At 45.4% G+C, this 26,018-nt stretch overlaps 1 protein-coding gene across 1 annotated transcript in view; it reads left to right on the forward strand.

Annotated features, from left to right (window-relative positions):
* The first annotated feature begins 3,994 nt into the window (after positions 1-3,994).
* LOC137651498 (eukaryotic translation initiation factor 2-alpha kinase-like) overlaps positions 3,995-26,018 on the forward strand; it is a 56,983-nt gene continuing 34,959 nt past the window's right edge. Inside the window, exon 1 of the mRNA XM_068384724.1 lies at positions 3,995-4,634. Within this exon, the coding sequence (XP_068240825.1) occupies positions 4,147-4,634 (488 nt within the window). The 5' untranslated portion in view covers positions 3,995-4,146. The remainder of the gene's footprint in view (positions 4,635-26,018) is intronic.

Consider the following 26,018-nt stretch of genomic DNA (forward strand, 5'->3'; position numbering starts at 1 on the left):
GGCTGTTCAACATAAAAACCTTTGCTGCAAGTTTGAACCTCTGAATTTCTACTGATTCAACTGTATGACAAGAAAAATGGGAGAGTTTTTCCTCTATTTTGAATATACCATCTAGTTATATATACATTCTCACCACCGTTTAAATTATTTTTGTCTGTTGATAACCATTTTCAGTTCTGCTTATTGACATTTGTGGGGTGAAAAACTAATGCAGAGCTGAGAACAATGACTTCATAGGATCACTCTTCTTCGTATTTACTGGAAAAAGGCATTCCCAAAAGGCGTCATGTTCGTAGGTAGTAGGTTGGCTAGGGCACCAGCCGCCCATTGAGATACTATCGCGAGTGAGTTATTGAGTCTTTTGACTGGCCAGACACTATTACATTGGAACCCTCTCTGGTTACGGTCCATTTTGTCTTTGCCCATACATACACCGAATTGTCTTGCTTATTCTTTCCACATTCTCCTCTGTCCTCATAAATCTGACAACACTGAAATTAACAAACAATTCTTCGCTCAAGGGGTTGACTATTGCAATGTAATTGTTCAGTGGCTACTTTCCTCATGATAAGGGTAAAAAAGACACTTTAACTATGGTAAAGCAAGCAGCTCTTCTAGGAGAAGGACACTCCAAAATCAAAACATTGTTTTCTAGTTTTAGGTAATGACATAGCCACTGTACCCTGGCCTCCCACTGCCTTGGAAGTTGGATTAAAGATCTCTTGCTTATGGGTACACTTATGCATGCTCTTCTTCTTCTTCTTCTTCTTCTTCTTTTTTTCACGTATGATGTATCTAATTTATGCTGTTACTGTTCTTAAAATATTTTGTATTGATTGTTTGTTACTTCTCTTATAGCTTTATTTCCTAGTATACTTTCCCCACTGCAATATTTTCCTGTTGGAGCCCTTGGGCTTATAGCATCCTGCTTTTCCAACTAGGGTTGTAGCTTGTAATAATTATGATAATAATAACTTGCCCTCAGTAGCAATAAACAGTTGGAAGGAACATTCTCATGGGGTCTAATTGTTAATACATGTAAGTGACTATCATCTACTGTAGTGGGTCTAATCTATCAGGAGTATTCCTACTGAAATAAATACTGACCCATATAGGATTGTCTATCAAGTTCTAGGTTTTTCCTAATAAAAGAGACTATCAGATTTTCATGAAATAAAGACATTTTACTATATGGAAATAAATGGAAATTTTGATTCTGGCGCATATAGAGAATTTTGCTTGAAATGTATACATTTATATATATATATATATATATATATATATATATATATATATATATATATATATATATATATATATATATATATATATATATATATATATATATATTGTCATAACATCGAATTTAAAAAAGTTCAAATATCTCCCGAGATCAAAATTGATTTTGAAGACAATACTAAATATGTTATGATAAAGAATGGAAGGTGAAGTAATGAAATGGAGTATTGGATTGTGAACTAAAGCATAATTAAGTGAAGAGATAAACTGGAGGTCATTGATTAAGAAGAAATACAAAAATATAATCCCAAGTAGATAAAGGAAACCCACATTAAAGTAAAATTATATTACTAATGTTGCATATGACCCTATCATCAAATCTCATAAATTAGACAAGATTACAGTTAAATAATTGAGAAGAAATTAAGATATTTTTTATACATGATCTACATCCAATAGAAATGGAATTTTTGCAAATTGAACCAATAGAGATAATGCAGTCCATGATGGAATTCGTTAGAATTCATATAATTTCTGGTTCCTAATTGCTCAGCTCACTACACACAAGAAGTTTGCGGGCACTCGTAGGCCTATATAGGTACAAACCGTCTAAGCTTATTCGTATGGTTGAAGGAACAATGACAAAGAATAATGGTACACTAAAAAACAAAAAATGTTATCTGCGATGTTTACAATGATAAATTAAATAGTTTAAAAAAAAATATACGTCAATCCATGATGTAAGTGGGAATATAAATCTGGAAAATCATAAGCCCATTGCAGATTTTCTTTTGACCTCATTAGTCCTACTGCAATAGGGTTAACCTGCAGCCCATATTATGAAATGTGACCAGTAAATTTAAAAAAAAAATCATAGTTAAAAAAAGTCTCTTAGAATGAATACATGCCATACATGGTGTAAGTAGGTGAAGAAAATGCATTGGAATGTATACGATTAAATGACTGAAGTTCCTTTAGCTTTTACTGTCATAAATATTGAAAACCAGTGTTTAAAAATGATGGTAAATAATGTGGAAATTGTGCTAGTAATCATGAAATGAAAGAACGTACGTACGTACTATGTCAAATGTATGAACTTAAGACAGAAAAAGCAAGATATCAATTATGGGATTATTTTGACGTGCTGCAAAGCTTTGGATGGAGAAACAGAGAGTGGCACCAAATGATGATCTCAGATAGACCTGCGCATAATAATGGTTCAAATTTTAGTGAACACAAAAATGTTAATTTGGTCTTATTAATCACTAGTGTACGTGACCCGTCGAAAACGATAGACGCATATTTCTATAGATAAGCAAATACATTCAATCCTTCCCACCCCCTCCCTCTTTCCTAACTACAACCCCTCTAACCGGGGTAGGACTACTTCCTCCCTTACCCAAGGAGTGGAGAGAGACCATGTAGTTATACATCTTGCTGCTGAGCGTGACCGGAAAGAAATACACACATATAAATATCTAGAAACCTTCTCTTTATTATTTAGAGGAAATTAATCTTCATATTGGCCAATTTTTCTTTCTTATGGTAACAGAATTTATTGTTAATTGTACTTAGTGTCCTGTTTAGAATGACTTTCAATTAGAAAGAGAAATCTCATTGTTATCCATACCGGTAATTCTATTTTGATAACTAAAAACGTGTCTGTGAATGTAGGGGAGGGACTTTCAGTGCACCCAAGTTTTTGTGTGTTTGCAAAAGAACTAGATAAGCAGGCTTTTAACTATTTTAAACCCAAGAGAAGACATTAAATATCTAAAATTCGCTCTCAAAGACAAAATTCAAAAGAAGCCCAATACTCATAATCTAAATGAGGCAAATATATAAAATTCTAGAATAAAATGTTGATGTATTAGAGAAATGCAATAATAGAGACATTGACAACATTTAAAAGGAAAATTGCTATGAAATGTCTCCATTCTTAACAAACAAATGTTCTAGACCAGTCCAGCACCTCAAGATGACCTTGAGATGTCTCCTGTTCTGGCTACTCGTCACAATATGAACTTTCAGAGCCAGCTCAGCCAGGTAACCTCTGCAGGAAAGTCTCATGTTATGATGGGCATATCATGACAAAATAAAAATGTTATATATAATGAGTGTTGACTGGGAAAGCAATTGAATTACGGCTGTCCACATAAAGCCTAATTTTCATGTTAGAAAGCCTATTTTATTGTATAATTGAAACTATTCTCAAACATCAAACTTGAAGAGACGTGTCCAGTTTAAGAATATCTAAAGAAGAAGAAGCGATTTTGATTGTTTTCTGGGACAGTTTTATTGTCCAGAATAGATTTTTTAACGATAGATAAATTTTATATTAAATTATAATAGCTTTAATAGTTGGCAATTCGATCATTATGACTTGATATATTTACTTCGAACCTAGGAACCTTAGGAGACGTGTCTAGTTTAAACATCTCTAAAGAAGCGATTTTGATTGTTTTCCGAGAATTTTATCGTTCAGAATAGATCTGGTAGAAATATATAAAATTTTGAATTCAATTTTAATAGCTTTAAGCAATAATAATCCCGATTATGTGATATAATATATTTACCACCATTACTACCAACGTCTTTTCAATAACATACACGTCAGCTGTAAACAAACCTCGTGAGAGACCATTCTTGTATAAAATCGGAATCTCTCTCGATCTCTTTCTATAGAATCTGATTCGACTGAACAATGACGTCATCAATCCTCTGGGATCTGATTGGACTAAACAGTGACGTCATCAATCCTCTCGACCAATGAGCGTAAGCGACACGAGTTTCAATGTGGTGAGAGTTATGACGCAAGGTCGTCTAGTAGTTGTCAAGACCTGTTCGTCGAAAAAATTCATATTCAATGCGATATATTAATCTCCTTGTGATGAATTCGTCGAAACAATGGATCAACGGCGACTTTACGTGATAAAGTTGGTTTGTGCTTTGCTTTTCCTGCTGTTTGTGGTGTTATTAAGCGATGTGACGGCCCACCGTAGTGATGATGACAGCAGAGACCCCAGACGAGACCACAAGGTTATACTCGACATAGCTGATGAAATTGATGAAACAGATGATGACGAGAATGTGTCTGATATAGAAACGGAATCAGATCACTTGGATATATTGAGTCAAGTCGCCCAAGTGTCGAATCACGCAAGTGACAGCGAAGTGACCCAAAGTGGGAGTGACTCATATGACGAACTGACAGCCGACTATTCCCAGATTGGTGATGAATTGTATGTCGAAGATGATGATGATGATGATTTAGAGCCATTGTATACTGGCCCAGAGGACTATGATGAATCCTATTCAACCAGATCCTCCCCTGGGTCTGATTATGGCGAGCTACCCCATTGCACGCAAGAGGAGAGCGACAGTGATCGCCCCAGGTATGAAAATGGGGCGTTTAGTTTACTGTAACCTAGGCTATGGTATACTATTATAGTTACGGACGGAACAACATTTTTAACAGAAAAGATCATCATTCCTGTAGTAAATAATGTGCTTTCACAAAATTTGACCTTCATCTCAACAGCAAATAAACTGTAAACCCGTTTGACCGTCTAAGAACGGGGATATTTTAGAAATATAATTGTTTTAAGCCGTCATGCACTCGCTTCGCTCGCAGAAAAAAAAAGCCTCAACCTCTTTTGTACTGGCAAGCGGTACAGGCTAAACTGCGCATGCTAACTCCATTCGTTATTATTTCTTAGATTATTAAGTTTTTATTTGCTGCGAAAATGTGTCTAAAAGAAATTAGACGGTTTTCTTTAGGAACCCCTGATTTTTAGTAAACAAGCCTTTTCTGTCCGTAACTATTTTAAACCTTTAATTTAGTGCCCTGTAATACAGTAAAATACTTTTGGTTTCATTGTAGTGTATTACAGGGCGATGTAACCCAGGAAAACAACTACTTTTTCTTATAGAAAAAATTACGCTCTCTTTAAAAATGACACTCGTTCCCATCGCAAATGAATAGTTTCAGAAATATATATACATCTATATTCTCCGATAATGGGGGACCCCCAGTGGGAACTCGGGGTTTTGGGTGGGGAAAACATACTGGGGAATTGATATATAAACGTAAAACAAGCCTTTTCTTCTCTATTCATTACCTCCTTGAAATTATAATAACCGGAGGAAAATACAAAACAGTATATCTGAATAAACTTTGGAGGCGCCGTTGCAAAGATTGTGTCATGAAAAAATACAGTAACCAGTGCTGCCAACGTCCGATGTAGATCAAATGTTATTTTGTGACCTGTCATACTACTAGGCTAGGTTAGGTGGGTTTGTTAGGTTCTGTGCCCTTTTTGTACTTTTTATATATTGGGTAAAACGCATATGGAGAAATTATTTAAAATTCATATGGAAATATCTATCATTACTATCGTTAGTAATGTCAGCGTGCCGTTGGTAACTCTGTGTACCATACGTCAACGTTGGTAACACTGTGTATTATTGGTAACGTTGCTAATGTTATCGTTCGCAGTACATTCGTAAGAGAAGTGACACCATGCAACTTAAAGTTAACCGAATTGGTTGATCCGTTTGTTTCCGATTGAAATGAACAGCAAATTCGGTTGAATCACGTTATTTACTATAGGAAAACATACATTTTCTGTTCGAAATCTCACCCTGTAATACAATAAAAAATTACCATACTTTTTTTATATATACGCAATTACAATTTCACCAATTTATTTTATTTATATTTACAAATTTTTACGGTTCAAGTTATTCTATGCAACTTTTCTTGAAAATGCTTAGTTTTCTTTTCAGTTGTTTTAACTGAGAAAAATATAATTTACAACAAAAGCGGTGGGTGGGAGTCTAACAAAGTTTAACTAAAGTAATTATATGGACACTAGGTCAGGTTAGGTGGAAGTACCGTAGGTTAAAAAGTAAATATTTACCTTAGGTCAGTATTCCTAATGAAAATAAGTGTTCGTGGCGTATTTGTTCTGATGCAAATAATTGGGGGAAACGTGTATTTGTATAATTATAGCAGTTTTGAAGCCCCAGAACTTATGACTGAAAAGCCACATTTTAAAATGGATACAAACACAAGACCTCCACCTAACCTAAGGTTCCACGCTCAACCCGACCTAGGAGCCTTATCCTTATCTTCATACCTACCGTGGGGGCGTGGCCCATGCCCAGTGCGACCCCACCATAGACCGTAGTGTCCTTAGCATACCCTAAAATCCCTACCCTGTTTTTGTTCCCAAACCGGCAACCTTATTTACAGATGTATCTCCTAGTTTTCAATATTAAACTTACCCGATAATCATGTAGCTGTCAACTCCGTTGCCCGACAGAATTCTACGGGAGGGATACGCCAGCTATCACTATACTAGAAGGGGGTGTACTCACCAGCGCCACCTGTGGCCAGGTACTACAGTACTTCTTGTTGACACCTCCTCAATTTTTCCTCTGTCGTGCTTCCGGCAAGACGTTCTGGGATACGCTTATGATCTTGGAGTATTGTTCACGGCTTTTGGTGAAGTATTTCTCTCAGATTTTGGCTGTCGCTATACTGGAAAACTTCTATATTAGCTTAGATAGCTTTTATTTAGTTCTGATTAATGGTTAACGATCTTTTTGCTTGATTTGGAATCACCCTTGGCTAACTCTTTGATTCAAGATGTCTGACATTTCACAAGCCCCACCCCATAGACGATGTAGGTCTTGTAATAGGCGCATTCCGAAGGCCTCGGTAGATCCTCACACCGCTTGTTCTGACTGTAGGGAAAGACCCTGTCAGTTGGAAGATCGATGTGAGGAATGCGCCGGACTTTCGGAACTTGATTTTGTCCGATTCCTGAAATATTCAACCAAGTTAGAGAGAGAGAGAGTTAGGAGGAGTTCTTCTCGCTCTTCACTTTTTTCCTCACCTCATGATCCCCTACCTTTTCCTCCCCCTGTAGTGGCTACCCCCGAACCTACTATTTGCCCTCAACCTGATATGTCTGTTGTTTTGCGTGCCATTCAGGCTTTAGGTGACAAAGTGGAGTTGGTGGTTAGTGATCATAAGTCTCTTATGGCCGAAGTCAAGGAACTTAAGGTCAAAAGTGCAGTGGGAGGTAATAGTGCCAGTGCTGTGACAAGTGCTAGTGTCAGTGCAGTGCCAAGTGCTAGTGTCAGTGTCAGTGTGGTGCGTGAGGGTACTTCTGTGCGTGCCAGTCGTCCTCCCAGTCCGGGACCTCTTGCAAGCTCCCAAGCCCAGGGGAGAAGCAATGTCGAAGGGCAAAAGGGTTCGGCAGGCCTTGATCGGCGCACAGAAGTATCCTCGGTGGTTGCGGGCGTGTCTTACAGAGACCGTCACTCCCACCCGCAGACGATTGAGCCCGTCTTTTACTCGTCTGCTGAAGAATGGTCAGGGAGAAAACGCTGGACTCAGGTCTCAAGACCTCTCAAACGCAAAGTCCAGACCTCAAGAGCTCTACAACCTGGCTGCAGTCATTGGATTAGCTCTGACTCTCCGCAGTCATCAGGTGACTGCACACCTCCTAAGAGGGGTAAGGTGCCGCCGCAACAGACCTCATCTTCTGTTAAGGCTTTGCCTCAGCAGACCTTAGTGTCTGCCGACCCCAAGTTGACTTTACTGCAGTCCATGCAGTCACAGCTTGCGGTCTTAATGCGTGAGTGTCAGGCTGAGAAGGTTACACCTCCTCCTGCGATCGCTCCGCCTAACCGCAGTCCAGTCTGCCAGGCGTACGATGTTGAGGCTCCTCAGGATACCTTACCGCGTACTGAGTTGCCAGTTTCCAGCGGTGTGCAGCAACCTCCGCCTTCCTTAAGGCAACCTCAGCAATGGGAACAGGAAGCTTATGCCTTACTTCCTCCGCTTCCGCTTGCGGTTCCACCAGTGAGGCAACACTCTCTTGAGGTACGACAACCTCTTCCATCCATGAGGCAGACACCTCAGCTCTCGCTGCAGCGACCTCAACCCTCCTCAAGGCGAGAGCCTCAACACCTTAGCCTTGCGCCTCAGGAACCTCAACTCGCGAGACAAGAACTGCGTTCTGCGCAGCCGCTACCTCAACTCTCGCAGCTCACACCTCAGGAACCTCAACTCGTTCCTCAGGAACCTGCTACTGCGCATCTGCAACCCTTACAGCAAGCGCAACTCTTGAGTCAAGACACTCATGCCAGGAGTCAGCCTCCTCAACCCATGCGCCTACCTTCCTGCCTTTGCAGCCTGAACCTCAGGTTTTAACTCATCAACAGAGACTTGAGGATGAAACCACAAGCGTTTTTGCACCCGCTTGTTCAGATTCTGCTGTTCAGCATACCACTGTTCCATTACCTCTCACTTCGCTACACTCTGGTGATGAGGTTTCTGATGAGGAAGCTGCGCACCTGGATCCCTCATCAGACGTGGAAGAATCCAAGTCTTCTCCTCCACCTATTGACTTTCGTAAGGTCCTGGCTCTTTTCAGAGAGGTATACCCGGACCATTTTGTCTCTGCTACCCCCCGCTCTCCGCCATCTGAGTTTTCGCTGGGCATGCAGCCTGTCAAGTCAACATATACTAAGCTCGTCTTTGCAAGGTCCTCTAAGAGAGCTTTAAGAATTTTAGGGGAGTGGTTGCAGTCTAAGCAGCAACTAGGGAAGACTTCCTTTATGTTCCCACCGACTAAGCTCACTTCAAAAGCGGGCGTATGGTATGCCACAGGAGAGGAACCAGGCTTGGGAGTACCTGCCTCTGCCCAGGCTGACTTCTCAAGTTTGGTCGACTCTCCTCGTAGAACAGCAATGAGGCGCTCTAAGGTTTGCTGGACCTTCTCCGATCTAGACCACTTCCTAAAGGGTGTATTTCGTGCCTTTGAGATGTTCAATTTTCTTGACTGGTGCCTGGGGGCCCTTAGCAAGAAGACCTCCCCTGCGGACAAGGACTCGGCCATGCTTTTAATGTCCTGCATGGATAAAGCTATTAGGGATGGATCTGGCGAGCTTGCTTCAATGTTTGTGTCAGGAGTTCTTAAGAAAAGGGAGCAACTTTGTACCTTCCTTTCTTCCAGCATCACACCTTGTCAAAGGTCTCAACTCCTTTTCGCTCCGCTCTCTAAGTTCTTGTTTCCAGAAGAGCTTGTCAAGGACTTGTCTGCGGCCCTGATTCAAAAGGACACTCATGATCTTGTGGCCTCTTCTGCTCGTAAGACTAAGGTTGCTCCCTCAGTCCCCAGGACTTATCGCACCCCAGTGGCTGATACTCCTGCTACGAGGTTTATTCCGCCCTTTCGTGGTAGAGCCCCCAGCCGAGGAAGCTCCCGTCCAGACTCTTCCAGGAGCAAGTCTAGGAAAGGTTCCAAGACTTCAAAAGGCAAACACTGACTCTCCTCCTCTCCAGACAGCAGTAGGAGCCAGACTCAAGATCTTCTGGCAAGCCTGGGAAAAGAGAGGTGCAGACGCCCAGTCTGTCAGGTGGCTGAGGGAGGGTTACAGGATACCATTCTGCCGCAAACCCCCTCTGACCACTTCTCCCATCAACCTCTCTCCCAACTACAAGGAAAAGGACAAGAGGCTAGCGTTGCACCAGGAGGTGTCGCTCCTGTTACAGAAGAAGGCAGTGGTTATAATCCGGGACCATCAATCCCCGGGCTTCTACAACCGTCTCTTTCTGGTGGCCAAGAAGACAGGAGGTTGGAGACCGGTGCTGGACGTCAGCGCGCTCAATGCTTATGTCACCAAGCAGACGTTCACTATGGAGACGACGAAGTCGGTCCTAGCAGCGGTCAGGCAGGAGGACTGGATGGTCTCGTTGGATCTGAAAGATGCTTACTTTCACGTTCCTATTCATCCAGACTCCCAACCTTTCCTGAGATTCGTTTTTGGAAAGGTTGTGTACCAATTCCAAGCCCTGTGTTTTGGCCTAAGCACAGCTCCTATGGTGTTTACGCATCTGATGAGGAATATTGCAAAATTCCTCCACTTATCGGACATCAGAGCCTCCCTTTATTTAGACGACTGGCTGTTGAGAGCCTCCACGAGTCGTCGCTGTCTGGAGAGTCTCAACTGGACTTTGGACTTGATCAAGGAACTGGGTCTGTTAGTCAACTTAGAAAAGTCCCAGCTCATTCCCTCCCAATCCATTGTTTACCTGGGAATGGAGATTCGGAGTCAGGATTTTCGGGCTTTTCCATCGGCCCCAAGGATAAGCCAAGCCCTAGATTGCATCCTGAGCATGCTGAAGAGGAGCAGTTGCTCGGTGAGACAGTGGATGAGTCTCACAGGGACCCTTTCATTGTTAGCCCTGTTCATCGAGCTAGGGAGACTCCACCTCCGCCCTCTCCAATTCCATCTAGCAGCTCATTGGGACAAGGATTTGACGCTCGAAGCAGTCTCTATCCCGGTCACCAAAGAGATGAAGACCACTCTCTTGTGGTGGAAGACCAATCTCCTTCTCAGGGAGGGCCTATCGTTGGCGATTCAGACCCCCAATCTTCATCTCTTCTCGGATGCATCAGACTCGGGCTGGGGCGCGACCTTGAACGGACAGGAGTGCTCGGGAACGTGGAACAAGGAACAGGAAACGCTCCACATCAACTGCAAGGAGCTACTGGCAGTTCATTTGGCCCTATTGAACTTCAAGTCCCTCCTGCTAGGCAAGGTGGTGGAGGTGAACTCCGACAACACCACAGCCTTGGCTTACATCTCTAAGCAGGGAGGGACCCATTCGAGGAGCCTGTACGAGATAGCAAGGGACCTCCTCATTTGGTCAAGAAGTCTAAACCTCACCCTAGTTACGAGGTTCATTCAGGGCAACATGAACGTCTCAGCAGATCGCCTAAGCAGAAAAGATCAGGTCATCCCCACGGAATGGACCCTTCACAAGAGCGTGTGCAACAGACTTTGGACCTTGTGGGGTCAGCCGATAATAGATCTTTTTGCCACCTCCATGACCAAGAGGCTTCCTTTGTACTGTTCCCAGTTCCAGACCCAGCAGCAGTTCATGTGGATGCTTTTCTGCTGAATTGGTCCCATCTCGACCTTTACGCATTCCCACCGTTCAAGATCATAAACAAAGTCCTTCAGAAGTTCATCTCGCACGAAGGGACACGGCTGACGCTGGTTGCTCCCCTTTGGCCTGCAAGAGAATGGTTCACAGAGGTACTACAATGGCTGGTCGACGTCCCCAGGACTCTCCCTCTAAGAGTGGACCTTCTACGTCAACCTCACGTAGACAAGTTGCACCCAAACCTCCACGCTCTTCGGCTGACTGCCTTCAGACTGTCGAAAGATTCGCCAGAGCTAGAGGCTTTTCGAAGGAGGCAGCCAGTGCGATTGCCAGAGCAAGGAGGGTATCCACTCGTAGAGTCTACCAATCCAAGTGGGAAGTCTTCCGGAGCTGGTGTAGAGCCAATGCAGTTTCCTCTACCAATACCTCTGTAACCCAAATAGCTGACTTCCTATTACATCTAAGGAATGAGAGATCCCTTTCAGCTCCTACGATTAAAGGGTACAGGAGTATGTTGGCTTCAGTTCTCCGCCACAGAGGTTTGGACCTTTCTTCCAACAAGGACCTTCAAGACATCCTTAAGTCTTTTGAGACTTCTAAAGAACGTCGTTTACCCACTCCAGGCTGGAATCTAGACGTAGTCTTAAGGTTCCTTATGTCGCCTAGGTTCGAACCTCTCCAGTCAGCTTCCTTCAAGGACCTTACCCTCAAGACTCTTTTTCTCGTCTGCCTTGCAACAGCTAAAAGAGTCAGTGAGGTTCATGCCTTCAGCAAGAACATTGGGTTCACATCCGAATCTGCGACATGTTCTTTACAGCTCGGATTCTTAGCTAAGAATGAACTTCCTTCACGTCCTTGGCCTAGATCGTTTGAAATTCCTAGCCTTTCCAACATGGTAGGTAACGAGCTAGAAAGAGTTCTTTGCCCTGTCAGAGCTCTGAAATATTATCTTAATAGGTCTAAACCTATTCGAGGACAGTCAGAAGCCTTATGGTGTGCAATCAAGAAACCTTCGATGCCCATGTCCAAAAACGGGGTTTCGTATTATATAAGGCTTCTGATTAGAGAAGCCCATTCTCACTTGAAGGAGGAAGACCTTGCTTTGCTGAAGGTAAGGACCCACGAAGTGAGAGCCGTAGCCACTTCGATGGCCTTTAATAAAAACCGTTCTCTGCAGAGCATAATGGATGCAACTTATTGGAGGAGCAAGTCAGTGTTTGCATCATTTTATCTTAAAGATGTCCAGTCTCTTTACGAGAACTGCTACACCCTGGGACCATTCGTAGCAGCGAGTGCAGTAGTAGGTGAGGGCTCAGCCACTACATTCCCTTAATCCCATAACCTTTTTTAACCTTTCTCTTGAATGCTTTTATTGTTGTTTTTATGGTTGTTACGGTAGGCTAAGAAGCCTTCCGCATCCTTTTGATTTGGCGGGTGGTCAATTCATTCTTGAGAAGCGCCTGGGTTAGAGGTTGTGTAGAGGTCCTTTAGTAGGGGTTGCAGCCCTATATACTTTAGCACCTTAGAGTTGATTCAGCCTCCTAAGAGGAACGCTGCGCTCAGTAAGGAAGACGAACTTAATAAAGGCAGAGTAACGGTTCAAGTCGACTTCCTTACCAGGTACTTATTATTTCATTGTTATTTTGAGATAACTGATTATATGAAATACGGGATACTTAGCTATCCTTTAGTCATGTACACTGGTTTTCACCCACCCCCCTGGGTGTGAATCAGCTACATGATTATCGGGTAAGTTTAATATTGAAAAATTTTATTTTTATTAGTAAAATAAATTTTTGAATATACTTACCCGATAATCATGATTTAATTGACCCTCCCTTCCTCCCCATAGAGAACCAGTGGACCGAGGAAAAATTGAGGAGGTGTCAACAAGAAGTACTATAGTACCTGGCCACAGGTGGCGCTGGTGAGTACACCCCCTTCTAGTATAGTGATAGCTGGCGTATCCCTCCCGTAGAATTCTGTCGGGCAACGGAGTTGACAGCTACATGATTATCGGGTAAGTATATTCAAAAATTTATTTTACTAATAAAAATAACATTTTAACCAATTTTTAAAACTTGCAAATCACGTATTTTTTTTTACAGTTTATATATGACATATCTGTTTTTGACGTTGTTAATAGTTTATATAGGACATATCTGTTTTTACGCTGTTACTGTTTTTAGAATGATATGTTTTTAATTTATTCTCATTATTTATTTATTTCCTTATTTCCTTTCCTCACTGGGTATCTTTTCCCTGTTGGAGGCCTTGGGCTTATAGCATTTTGCTTTTCCAACTAGGGTTGTAGCTTGGCTAGTAATAATAATGATAATAATTAATGACATCAAAACAGTTCAAGATATCTGTACACACACCCATAAGACTTTCAAGTGTGTGATGAAGTTGGGGGAGGTGCTTGTATTAAAAGGATGGAGCTTGTATAGAAACTGTGGCGGTAGGAGATTGTCCAAGGGAATGTCACATGACAGAAATGGGTTCAAAATCTAAAGATACAGAATATTGGAAATCAATGTTTGGACGGGAGAAAAACTTGTCAGTAAATTTATGAACTATTCTCATATTCTTCTGTTATGGCATTCCAAACAAAATCATTAAAAAGTTTATTTTTACAAAAATGGATATCTAAGTTATTCTTAACTACCGAATTAGGTTAATGAGTTTCAAACTGGTGTTTTAGTAGGGTTATATTCAATTGTTAGTAAAGATTGGTTTACGGATATTTTGCTGCGGTAAAGTAAAATTGGTTAACGCATATCCCTTTTCTTTCCTTGAGATTCTAACACTTTCTCTATAGAAGTTGCCGTAGACAACAGGCTTGTAAGACAAATTATTATACTGTATTCTCTTCTACCCTAACCAAGTTGAAAGTAGGCACAGAACAATTACGTAGATATAACCCTGTGAGTGGAGAATTTTTTTTTTTGTCATCTTAGTGTTATCAGTTGTATGAGAAAAGAGAAGGTAAAATTATAGAACAATACTGAACTACATTTCTGATAGATGAAAAAGTTTCCTACAATAAATATTGGGCTTTCAAGGAATTTTACCTTTATTTCCACCCCAAATAACTCGTTCTCCCATTATCCTCCCTTTCCCGATGGACACAGGTAGGAACCTGGAACTTCGGTTTGGGGAAAACAAGAAAAAGCGTGATTATTAAACACTTTTGATATTTGTTAAAAGCCACAGAACCTAACATACCCCACCTAACCTAACCTAGTAGTTCCAAATTCACAGATTTGACTAGATCACAAACCTAGTTTGCGGCAAGCCCCCTGAGGTTCCCCTCCTAGGTCACAGTCCTAGCCAGTGGGTAAAGCCCCCAGACCCCCCCACCCAGGTCACAAGGTATTTACAAACAAACATGTGGTTGGTAAAATGTGAACAGAATAGTGAAATAAATATTTCATTAGAGTAGGATGCCAATATTTTGCATAATTTTTTGTGGATCTATTATGTGTCCCTGATAATGTATTGGGAAGAAAAGGTTAGTTTTGCCTTTATCAATTTGCCAGTAAATTGTCCCCACCTAAAACCCCGGCTCCCACTAGCTGGGCCCCATTACCGTAGGATATATTAGTTTATGTCTTATTAACTACAATTTTTCAATATTAATCTTACCCAGTGATCATGTAGCTGCAGCTCTGCTGCCCGACAGAAAAAACCTACGGGTGGGATACGCCAGCGATTGCTATACAGGTGGGGGTGTACAACAACAGCGCCATCTGTCGAGTAGGTACTCCAGTACTTCTTGTCAACAAAGAACCAATTTTCTCTCTGTCGTGCCACCGGCAAGACCTACTTGATACGCTGTTTTTTCAATATTAAACTTACCCGATAATCATGTAGCTGTCAACTCCGTTGCCCGACAGAATTCTATGGAGGGATACGCCAGCTATCACAATACTAGAAGGGGGTGTACTTACCAGCGCCACCTGTGGCCAGGTACTATAGTACTTCTTGTTGACACCTCCTCAATTTTTCCTCTGTCGTGCTTCCGGCAAGACGTTCTGGGATACGCTTATGATCTTCGAGTATTTTCACGGCTAATTGGTGAAGTATTCTCTCAGATTTCGGCTGTTGCTTTACTGGAAACCTTCTTATATTAGCTTAGATAGCTTTTATATAGTCCTGATTAACGGTTAACGATCTTTTGCTTGATTTTGGAACCCCCCTTGGCTGACTCTTTGGATTCAAGATGTCTGACATTTCGCAAGCCCCCACCCATAGACGATGTAGGTCTTGTAATAGGCGTATTCCGAAGGCCTCGGTAGATCCTCACACCGCTTGTTCTGACTGTAGGGAAAGGCCCTGTCAGTTAGAAAATCGATGTGAGGAATGCGCCGGACTTTCGGAACTTGAATTTGTCCGTCTTTTGAAATATTCAACTAAGTTAGAGAGAGGTAGAGTTAGGAGGAGTTCTTCTCACTCTTCACTTTTTTCCTCACCTCATGATCCCCTACCTTTTCCTACCCCTGTAGTTGCTACCCCCGAACCTACTATTTGCCCTCAGCCTGATATGTCTGTTGTTTTGCGTGCTATTCAGGCCTTAGGCGATAAAGTAGAGTCAGTGGTAAGTGATCACAAGTCTCTTATGGCCGAGGTCAAGGAACTGAAGGTCAAGAGTGCAGTGGGTGGAATTAGTGCCAGTGCTGTGACGAGTGCTAGTGTCAGTGCAGTGCCAAGTGCTAGTGTCAGTGTCAGTGTGGTGCGTGAGGATACTTCTGTGCGTGCCAGTCGTCCTCCCAGTCCGGGACCTCTTGCAAGCTCCCAAGCCCAGGGGAGAAGCAATGTCGAAGGGCAAAAGGGTTCGGCAGGCCTTGATCGGCGCACTGAAGTATCCTCGGTGGTTGCGGGCGTGTCTTCCAAAGACCGTCACTCCCACCTGCAGACGATTGAGCCCGTCTTTTTCTCGTCCGCTGATCAATTGTCAGGGAAGAAACGCTGGACTCAGGTCTCTAGACCACTCAAACGCAGAGTCCAGTCCGCGAGTGCTCAGCCGGGCTGCAGTCATTGGCTCAGCTCTGACTCGCCGCAGTCATCAGTCGACTGCACTCCGCCCAAGAGGAGTAAGGTTCTGCCACAACAGAGCTCGACTGTTAAGGCTTTACCTCAGCCTACTGTAGTTTCTACCGACCCCAAGTGGACTCTACTACAGTCCATGCAAGAACCCTCCACAAGGCAAGCACCACAACACCTTAGCCTTGCGCCTCAGGAGCCTCAGCTTGCGAGACATTTACCACGTTCTGCGCAGCCTCTACCTCATCGCGCTCCGCTCACACCGCAGGAACAGGAACTTGCTACTCCGCTTCCGCCAACCGCTCAGCAAGCGCAACCCTTGGGTTCAGCCACTCATGCCAGGAGTCAGCCTCCTCCACCCATGCGCCTTCCTTCTGCTTCGTCTTTTGTTCAGCCTTTGCAGTCTGAGCCTCAGGTTTTCCCTCAACAGATACTTGAAGAGGAAACCACTAATATTGTTGTTCCTACTCGTTCTGACTCTGCTGTTCAGCATACTTGTCCGATCTCTTCGCTACACTCTGGTGATGAGGCGTCTGATGATGAGGCGGCACACCTGGATCCCTCGTCAGACGTGGATGAATCCAAGCCTTCTCCACAGTCTATTGACTTTCGTAAGGTCTTGGCTCTGCTTAGGGAGGTTTACCCAGACCACTTTGTCTCTGCTATTCCCCGCTCTCCTCCATCTGAGTTTTCGCTGGGCATACAACAAGCTAAGTCCACCTATACTAAGCTAGTCCTAGCAAGGTCCTCTAAGAGAGCGTTAAGGATCTTAGGGGAGTGGCTGCAGACTAAGCAACACCTTGGCAAAACTTCTTTCATGTTTCCTCCGACTAAGCTCACTTCGAAAGCGAGCGTTTGGTATGCCACAGGAGAGGCACCAGGCTTGGGAGTACCTGCCTCTGCCCAGGCTGACTTCTCAAGTCTGGTAGACTCGCCTCGGAGAACTGCAATGAGGCGCTCTAAGGTTTGCTGGACCTTCTCAGACCTTGATCACTTCCTGAAGGGAGTATTTAGAGCATTTGAGATGTTCAACTTTCTAGACTGGTGCCTGGGGGCCCTCAGCAAGAAGACCTCCCCTGCGGACAAGGATTCTGCCATGCTATTAATGTCCTGCATGGATAAGGCCATTAGGGATGGATCTGGTGAGCTTGCGTCGATGTTTGTATCAGGGGTTCTGAAGAAAAGGGAACAGCTGTGTACCTTCCTTTCCTCCAGCATTACACCTTGTCAAAGGTCACAACTCCTTTTTGCTCCGCTCTCGAAGTTCCTCTTCCCCGAAGAGCTGGTTAAGGACTTGTCTGCTGCCCTGATACAAAAGGACACACACGATCTTGTAGCCTCATCGGCTCGTAAGTCTAAGGTTGCTACCTCAGTCCCCAGGACTTATCGCACCCCAGTGGCTGATACCCCTGCTACGAGGTTCATACCGCCCTTTCGTGGTAGAGCCCCCAGCCGAGGAAGCTCCCGTCCAGACTCTTCCAGGAGCAAGTCTAGGAAAGGCTCCAAGGCCTCTAAAGGAAAAAACTGACTCTCCGCATCTCCAGACAGCAGTAGGAGCCAGACTCAAGAGCTTCTGGCAAGCCTGGGAAAAGAGAGGTGCAGACGCCCAGTCTGTCAGTTGGCTGAGGGAGGGTTACAGGATTCCATTCTGCCTCAAACCACCTCTGACCACATCTCCCATCAACCTCTCTCCCAACTACAAAGAAGAGGACAAGAGGCTAGCGTTGCACCAGGAGGTGTCGCTACTTGTGCAGAAGAAGGCAGTGGTCATAGTCCGGGACCATCAATCCCCGGGCTTCTACAACCGTCTCTTTCTAGTGGCCAAGAAGACAGGAGGTTGGAGACCGGTGCTGGACGTCAGCGCGCTCAACGCGTATGTCACCAAGCAGACGTTCACGATGGAGACGACGAAGTCGGTCTTAGCAGCGGTCAGGCAGGAGGACTGGATGGTCTTGTTGGACTTGAAAGATGCCTACTTTCACGTTCCTATTCATCCAGACTCCCAACCTTTCCTGAGATTCGTTTTTGGAAAGGTTGTCTACCAATTCCAAGCCCTGTGTTTTGGCCTAAGCACAGCTCCTATGGTGTTCACTCATCTGATGAGGAATATAGCAAAATTCCTCCACTTATCGGACATCAGAGCCTCCCTCTACTTAGACGACTGGCTGTTGAGAGCCTCCACGAGTCGTCGCTGTCTGGAGAGTCTCAACTGGACTTTGGACTTAATCAGAGAGCTGGGTCTGTTAGTCAACATAGAAAAGTCTCAGCTCATTCCCTCCCAATCCATTGTGTACCTGGGAATGGAGATTCGGAGTCAGGATTTTCGGGCTTTTCCATCGGCCCCCAGGATAAGCCAAGCCCTAGAGTGCATCATGAGCATGCTGAAGAGGAGCAGTTGCTCGGTGAGACAGTGGATGAGTCTCACAGGGACCCTTTCATTGTTAGCCCTGTTCGTCGAACTAGGGAGACTCCACCTCCGCCCTCTTCAATTCCATCTTGCAGCTCATTGGGACAAGGGTTCGACTCTCGAAGCAGTCTCTATCCCAATCACCCAAGATTGTGGTGGAAGAACAATCTCCTTCTCAGGGAGGGCCTATCGTTGGCTATTCAGACCCCCAATCTTCATCTCTTCTCAGATGCATCGGACTCGGGCTGGGGTGCGACCTTGAACGGACGGGAATGCTCGGGAACGTGGAACGAGGAACAGGGAATGCTCCACATCAACTGCAAGGAGCTACTAGCAGTTCATTTAGCCCTGCTGAACTTCAAGTCCCTCCTGCTAGGCAAAGTGGTGGAGGTGAACTCAGACAACACCACAGCCTTGGCTTACATCTCCAAGCAAGGAGGGACCCATTCGAGGAGCCTATACGAGATCGCAAGGGACACGGCTGACGCTGGTTGCTCCCCTTTGGCCTGCAAGAGAATGGTTCACAGAGGTACTTCAATGGCTAGTCGACATCCCCAGGACTCTACCTCTAAGAGTGGACCTTCTACGTCAACCTCACGTAGACAGGTTGCACCCAAACCTCCACGCTCTTCGGCTGACTGCCTTCAGACTGTCGAAAGATTCGCTAGAGCTAGAGGCTTTTCGAAGGAGGCAGCCAGTGCGATTGCCAGAGCAAGAAGGGTTTCCACTCGTAGAGTCTACCAATCTAAGTGGGAAGTCTTCCGGAGCTGGTGTAGAGCCAATTCAGTATCCTCTACCAATACCTCTGTGACCCAAATAGCTGACTTCCTTCTACATCTTAGGAATGAGAGATCCCTTTCAGCCCCTACGATTAAAGGGTATAGGAGTATGTTGGCTTCAGTTCTCCGCCACAGAGGTTTGGACCTTTCTTCCAACAAGGACCTTCAAGACATCCTTAAGTCTTTTGAGACGTCTAAAGAGCGTCGTCTATCCACTCCAGGCTGGAACCTAGACGTAGTCTTAAGGTTCCTTATGTCACCTAGGTTCGAACCTCTCCAGTCAGCTTCCTTCAAGAACCTTACCCTCAAGACTCTTTTTCTCGTCTGCCTTGCAACAGCTAAGAGAGTCAGTGAGGTTCATGCCTTCAGCAAGAACATTGGTTTCACGACCGAATCTGCAACATGTTCTTTTCAGCTCGGATTCCTAGCAAAGAACGAACTTCCTTCACGTCCTTGGCCTAGATCGTTTGAAATACCTAGCCTTTCCAACATGGTAGGTAACGAACTAGAGAGAGTTCTTTGCCCTGTCAGAGCTCTCAAGTATTATCTTAAGAGGTCTAAACCTATTCGAGGACAGTCAGAAGCCTTATGGTGTGCCATCAAGAAACCGTCGAGGCCCATGTCCAAAAACGGGGTTTCGTATTATATAAGGCTTCTGATTAGAGAAGCCCATTCTCACTTAAAGGAGGAAGACCTTGCATTGCTGAAGGTAAGGACCCACGAAGTAAGAGCCGTAGCTACTTCGATGGCCTTTAATAAAAACCGTTCTCTGCAGAGCATAATGGATGCAACCTATTGGAGGAGCAAGTCAGTGTTTGCATCATTTTATCTTAAAGATGTCCAGTCTCTTTACGAGAACTGCTACACCCTGGGACCATTCGTAGCAGCGAGTGCAGTAGTAGGTGAGGGCTCAACCACTACATTCCCTTAATCCCATAACCTTTTTAACCTTTCTCTTGAATGCTTTTATTGTTGTTTTTATGGTTGTTACGGTAGGCTAAGAAGCCTTCCGCATCCTTTTGATTTGGCGGGTGGTCTATTCATTCTTGAGAAGCGCCTGGGTTAGAGGTTTTGTAGAGGTCCTTTAGTAGGGGTTGCAACCCTATATACTTTAGCACCTTTGGGTTGATTCAGCCTCCAAGAGGAACGCTGCGCTCAGTAAGGAAGACGAACTTAAAAAAGAGGCAGAGTAACGGTTCAATTCGACTTCCTTACCAGGTACTTATTATTTCATTGTTATTTGAGATAACTGTTATATGAAATATGGGATACTTAGCTATCCTTTAATCTTGTATACTGGTTTTCACCCACCCCCCTGGGTGTGAATCAGCTACATGATTATCGGGTAAGTTTAATATTGAAAAATGTTATTTTTATTAGTAAAATAAATTTTTGAATATACTTACCCGATAATCATGATTTAATCGACCCTCCCTTCCTCCCCATAGAGAACCAGTGGACCGAGGAAAAATTGAGGAGGTGTCAACAAGAAGTACTATAGTACCTGGCCACAGGTGGCGCTGGTAAGTACACCCCCTTCTAGTATTGTGATAGCTGGCGTATCCCTCCATAGAATTCTGTCGGGCAACGGAGTTGACAGCTACATGATTATCGGGTAAGTATATTCAAAAATTTATTTTACTAATAAAAATAACATGTTTCTGGAGTTGATTTTCACGCTTTTTGGTGATGTATTCTCTCTAGTTATTAGCTTTCGCTGTACAGAAGTTATCATCAATACTTTATCACTTTCATTGATTAGATTTTGGATTATTTGTTGACGACTTGGATAGATTTTGGATTTCCCCCTTTGACTAATTCAAGATGTCTGACCCTACTCAAGTCCCCAAGTACAGGCAGTGTAGCGCTAGGGACTGTTCTAGGCATCTTCCGAAGGCCTCTATAGATCCTCACACCGTTTGTTCCAATTGTAGGGGTAAAGCCTGTCAATTGGAAGATCGATGTGAGGAATGCGCTGGGCTTTCGGAATTCGATTTTCAAGAATTCCTTAAGAATGCACGTAGGCTAGAGAAGGATAGGATCAGGAGGAGTTCGTCTCGCTCTATTGATTTTTCCTCTCCCCATGCCCCACAACCTATTCCTTCCCCTGTAGTGGTTACACCCGACCCTTCTACTAGCTCTCATCAACCCTCGATGGCGGATATGATGCGTGCCATTCAGGCTCTTGGTGACAGAGTTGAGTCATTAGCGAATGACCGCAATCAACTCTTGGCTGACGTCAAAGAGTTGAAGGAGAAAAGTGCAGTGGTAAGTGTAGCGAGTGCAAGTGCAGTGAAAAGTGTCAGTGTTACGCATGAGGGTGCGTCTGTTCGTGCCTGTCGTCCTCCCAGTCCGGGACCTCTTGCAAGCTCCCAAGCCCAGGGGAGAAGCGATGTCGTACGACCAAAGGGTTCGACAGGCCTTGATCAGCGTACAGACGTACCCTCAGTGGTTGAGGACGTATCTTGCAGAGATCGTCCCACCCACAAACAGACGAGTGAGCCCATTCATTCCTCGTCTGCGGAAGAAGTTTCTCGTCAGAAACGCTGGACCAAGGTCTCACGACCTCTCAAGCGCAAGGTCCCTTCCGAGCGAGTCCAACGGCCCAGGTGTAGCCACTGGGTCAGTTCGGACTCGCCGCAGTCTTCCGAAGACTGCACACCTCCCAAGAGAGGTAGAGTGGTTCCGCAGCAGGCAATCACTCCGTCTGTTGCCGCACCATCCGCTGTAGACCCTAAGTGGTCTTTGCTGCAGTCTATGCAGACTCAGGTAGCTTCCTTCATGCAGGAGTATCGTGCTGAGAAGGTTGACGCTGCACCCGTTAACCTATAACCTGCCACGGTTGTGCGCTCAGCTGATACTGCGGCTGCCTGCTCCCACACTCCGGCTGTGAGAGCTCCACCACCGATGCGCAGTCGACCCTGCCAGACGCATGTTGACGTTAGCCGACGTGCGGCACCCTCCGTTGACATGCGTGAGCTACCGCATCAGCAGTGGGAAGGTGCAGTCAAGCTGCCGTGTTTTGACGCAATGCGGCAGTCTCCGCAACCCACGGCAGTCCCCACCACGCACCACCACTCCGCTTTTGTTGTTGCCAGCTCTCAGACTGACCAGCAGCGGCATGATGTTGGATCCAGTGCAGCTACGCATGCACCCGTGCTGCCGGATTCAGCCGTTCAGCTTTCTTCTCCTCCTTTGCCGCTTCCTCCTCAGCATTCGGATGAAGGAATCTCTGATGACGACGAAGCTGCGCATTTGGACGATCAACACTCCGACATAGATGAACCCAAGACTACGCCTCCCTCCTTAGACTTTAGGAAAGTCCTTGCCCTGTTTAAGGAGTAGTATCCGGACCAGTTTGTGTCTGCAGCTCCACGCTCACCTCCCTCTGAGTTCGCTTTAGGCATGCAGTCAGCAGCTCCTGCCTTTACGAAGCTCGTACTCGCTCGCTCGTCCAAGAGAGCTTTAAGGGTACTGGGAGAGTGGCTGCAAGAAAGAAGCAACTTGGGAAGACAACCTTCTTGTTTCCCCCGGCCAAGCTTGCTTCCAGATCTAGCGTTTGGTATGCCACAGGAGAGGTTCTCGGCTTGGGAGTTCCTGCCTCTGCCCAGGGCGACTTCTCAAGTCTGGTAGACTCTCCCCGCAGACTGGCTATGAGACGGTCCAAGATTTGCTGGACTTCTTCGGACATGGACCATCTTTTGAAGGGAGTTTTCCGTGCGTTTGAGATCTTCAACTTCCTGGACTGGTGTTTGGGAGCGTTGAGCAGAAAGACCTCCCCTTCGGATAAGGACTCTGCCATGCTCATCATGTCCTGCATGGACAAAGCCATTCGGGATGGGTCTGGCGAGCTTGCGGCTTCTTTCGTGTCTGGAGTTCTTAAGAAGCGAGATCACCTTTGCTCCTTCTTGTCGGCGGGAGTCACACCATGTCAGAAGTCAGAGCTGATGTTTGCTCCGCTATCCAAGTGTCTCTTTCCTGAAGAGCTGATCAAGGGGATTGCCGCCTCGTTGATCCAGAAAGACACCCATGACCTGGTGGCGTCATCCGCACGTAAAGTCACAGCTTTACCTTCCGTGCCTAGACCTAGGATGGACACACCAGCGTCTACGTTCATTCCGCCCTTTCGTGGCAGAACCTCCAGCAGAGGAGGTACCCGTGCCGATAGTCAACGTGGCAAAAAGAAGAAGGGTTCCAAGTCCTCAAGAGGCAGAGTCTGACGGCCATCTTCTCCAGACAGCAGTGGGAGCCAGGCTCAAGAACTACTGGCAGGCCTGGGAGAACAGGGGTGCAGACGCACAGTCTGTGAAGTTACTCAGAGAGGGGTACAGGATTCCATTCTTGCACAAGCCCCCTCTAGCAACAACTCCCATCGACCTCTCTCCCAGGTACAGAGAGGAGGACAAGAGGCTAGCTTTACAGCAAGAGGTGTCTCTCTTGCTACAAAAGGGAGCGGTAGTCATAGTCCGGGACCATCAATCCCCGGGCTTCTACAACCGTCTCTTCTTAGTAGCGAAGAAGACAGGAGGGTGGAGACCGGTGCTAGACGTCAGTGCTCTAAATGTCTTTGTCACCAAGCAGACGTTCACCATGGAGACGACGAAGTCGGTGCTAGCATCGGTTAGGAAGGAAGACTGGATGGTCTCGTTGGACCTAAAGGACGCGTACTTTCACGTCCCCATCCACCCAGATTCCCAACCTTTCCTAAGGTTCGTCTTTGGGAAGGTGGTTTACCAGTTCCAAGCCCTGTGCTTTGGCCTAAGCACGGCACCTCTAGTGTTTACCAAACTGATGAGGAATATTGCCAAATTCCTGCATTTAGCAGACATCAGAGCCTCCCTCTATTTGGACGACTGGCTTTTAAGAGCTGCGTCAAGTCGTCGCTGTCTGGAGAATCTCAAATGGACCCTGGATCTGACCAAGGAATTGGGTCTCCTGGTCAATATAGAAAAGTCCCAACTCGTCCCATCCCAAACTATAGTCTATCTAGGTATGGAGATTCAGAGTCAAGCTTTTCGGGCTTTTCCGTCGGCCCCCAGAATCAGTCAAGCCCAAGAATGCATCCAGAGCATGCTGAAGAGGAACCGATGTTCAGTCAGACAGTGGATGAGTCTAATAGGGACGCTTTCATCGCTGGACCAGTTCATCGCGTTAGGGAGACTCCACCTCCGACCCCTTCAGTATCACCTAGCTGCTCACTGGAGAAAGGACATGACGCTAGAAGCGGTCTCAGTTCCTATCTCCGAGAAGATGAAGTCTGCACTGACTTGGTGGAAGAACAACATTCTTCTCAGGGAAGGTCTACCACTGGCTGTTCAGACCCCCGACCACCTTCTCTTCTCGGACGCATCGGACACGGGCTGGGGTGCGACACTGGACGGTCGGGAATGCTCGGGCACGTGGAATCCGGATCAAAGAGCACTTCACATCAACTGCAAGGAGCTACTGGCAGTTCATCTGGCCTTGAGAAGCTTCAAGTCCCTCCTTCTAGGCAAGGTGGTGGAGGTGAACTCCGACAACACTACAGCCTTGGCGTACATCTCCAAGCAAGGAGGGACTCATTCGATGACGCGGTTCGAGATCGCAAGGGACCTCCTCACCTAGTCAAGAGATCGAAACATATCGCTTGTAACGAGGTTCATTCAAGGCGACATGAATGTCATGGCAGACCGCCTCAGCCGGAAGGGTCAGATCATCCCTACAGAATGGACCCTTCACAAGAATGTTTGCAACAGACTATGGACCCTGTGGGGTCAGCCCACCATAGATCTGTTCGCTACCTCGATGACCAAGAGGCTCCCAAATTATTGCTCACCGATTCCGGACCCAGCAGCAGTTCACGTAGATGCCTTTCTTCTGGATTGGTCCCATCTAGACCTTTATGCGTTCCCCCCGTTCAAGATTGTCAACAAGGTACTGCAGAAGTTCGCCTCTCACGAAGGGACAAGGTTGACGTTGGTTGCTCCCCTCTGGCCCGCGAGAGAATGGTTCACCGAGGTACTGCAATGGCTAGTAAACGTTCCCAGGACTCTTCCTCTAAGAGTGGACCTTCTGCGTCAGCCGCATGTAAAGAAGGTACACCCAAGCCTCCACGCTCTTCGTCTGACTGCCTTCAGACTATCGAAAGACTCTCAAGAGCTAGAGGCTTTTCGAAGGAGGCAGCCAGAGCGATTGCCAGAGTAAGGAGGACATCCACTCTCAAGGTCTACCAGTCAAAATGGGAAGTCTTCCGAAGCTGGTGCAAGGCGAATTCAGTATCCTCAACCAGTACCTCTGTAACGCAGATAGCTGACTTCCTTTTACACCTAAGGAAAGTAAGATCCCTTTCAGCTCCTACGATCAAAGGTTACAGAAGCATGTTGGCAGCAGTCTTCCGCCACAGAGGCTTAGATCTTTCCAACAACAAAGATCTACAGGACCTCCTTAAGTCTTTTGAGACCTCAAAGGAGCGTCGGTTAGCCACACCAGGTTGGAACTTAGACGTGGTGTTAAGGTTCCTGATGTCAGCAAGGTTTGAACCGCTTCAATCAGCCTCTTTTAAAGATCTCACTTTGAAGACTCTTTTCCTCGTTTGCTT

The sequence above is a fragment of the Palaemon carinicauda genome, chromosome 13 (assembly GCF_036898095.1).
Source record: "Palaemon carinicauda isolate YSFRI2023 chromosome 13, ASM3689809v2, whole genome shotgun sequence".
Lineage (NCBI taxonomy): Eukaryota > Metazoa > Arthropoda > Malacostraca > Decapoda > Palaemonidae > Palaemon > Palaemon carinicauda.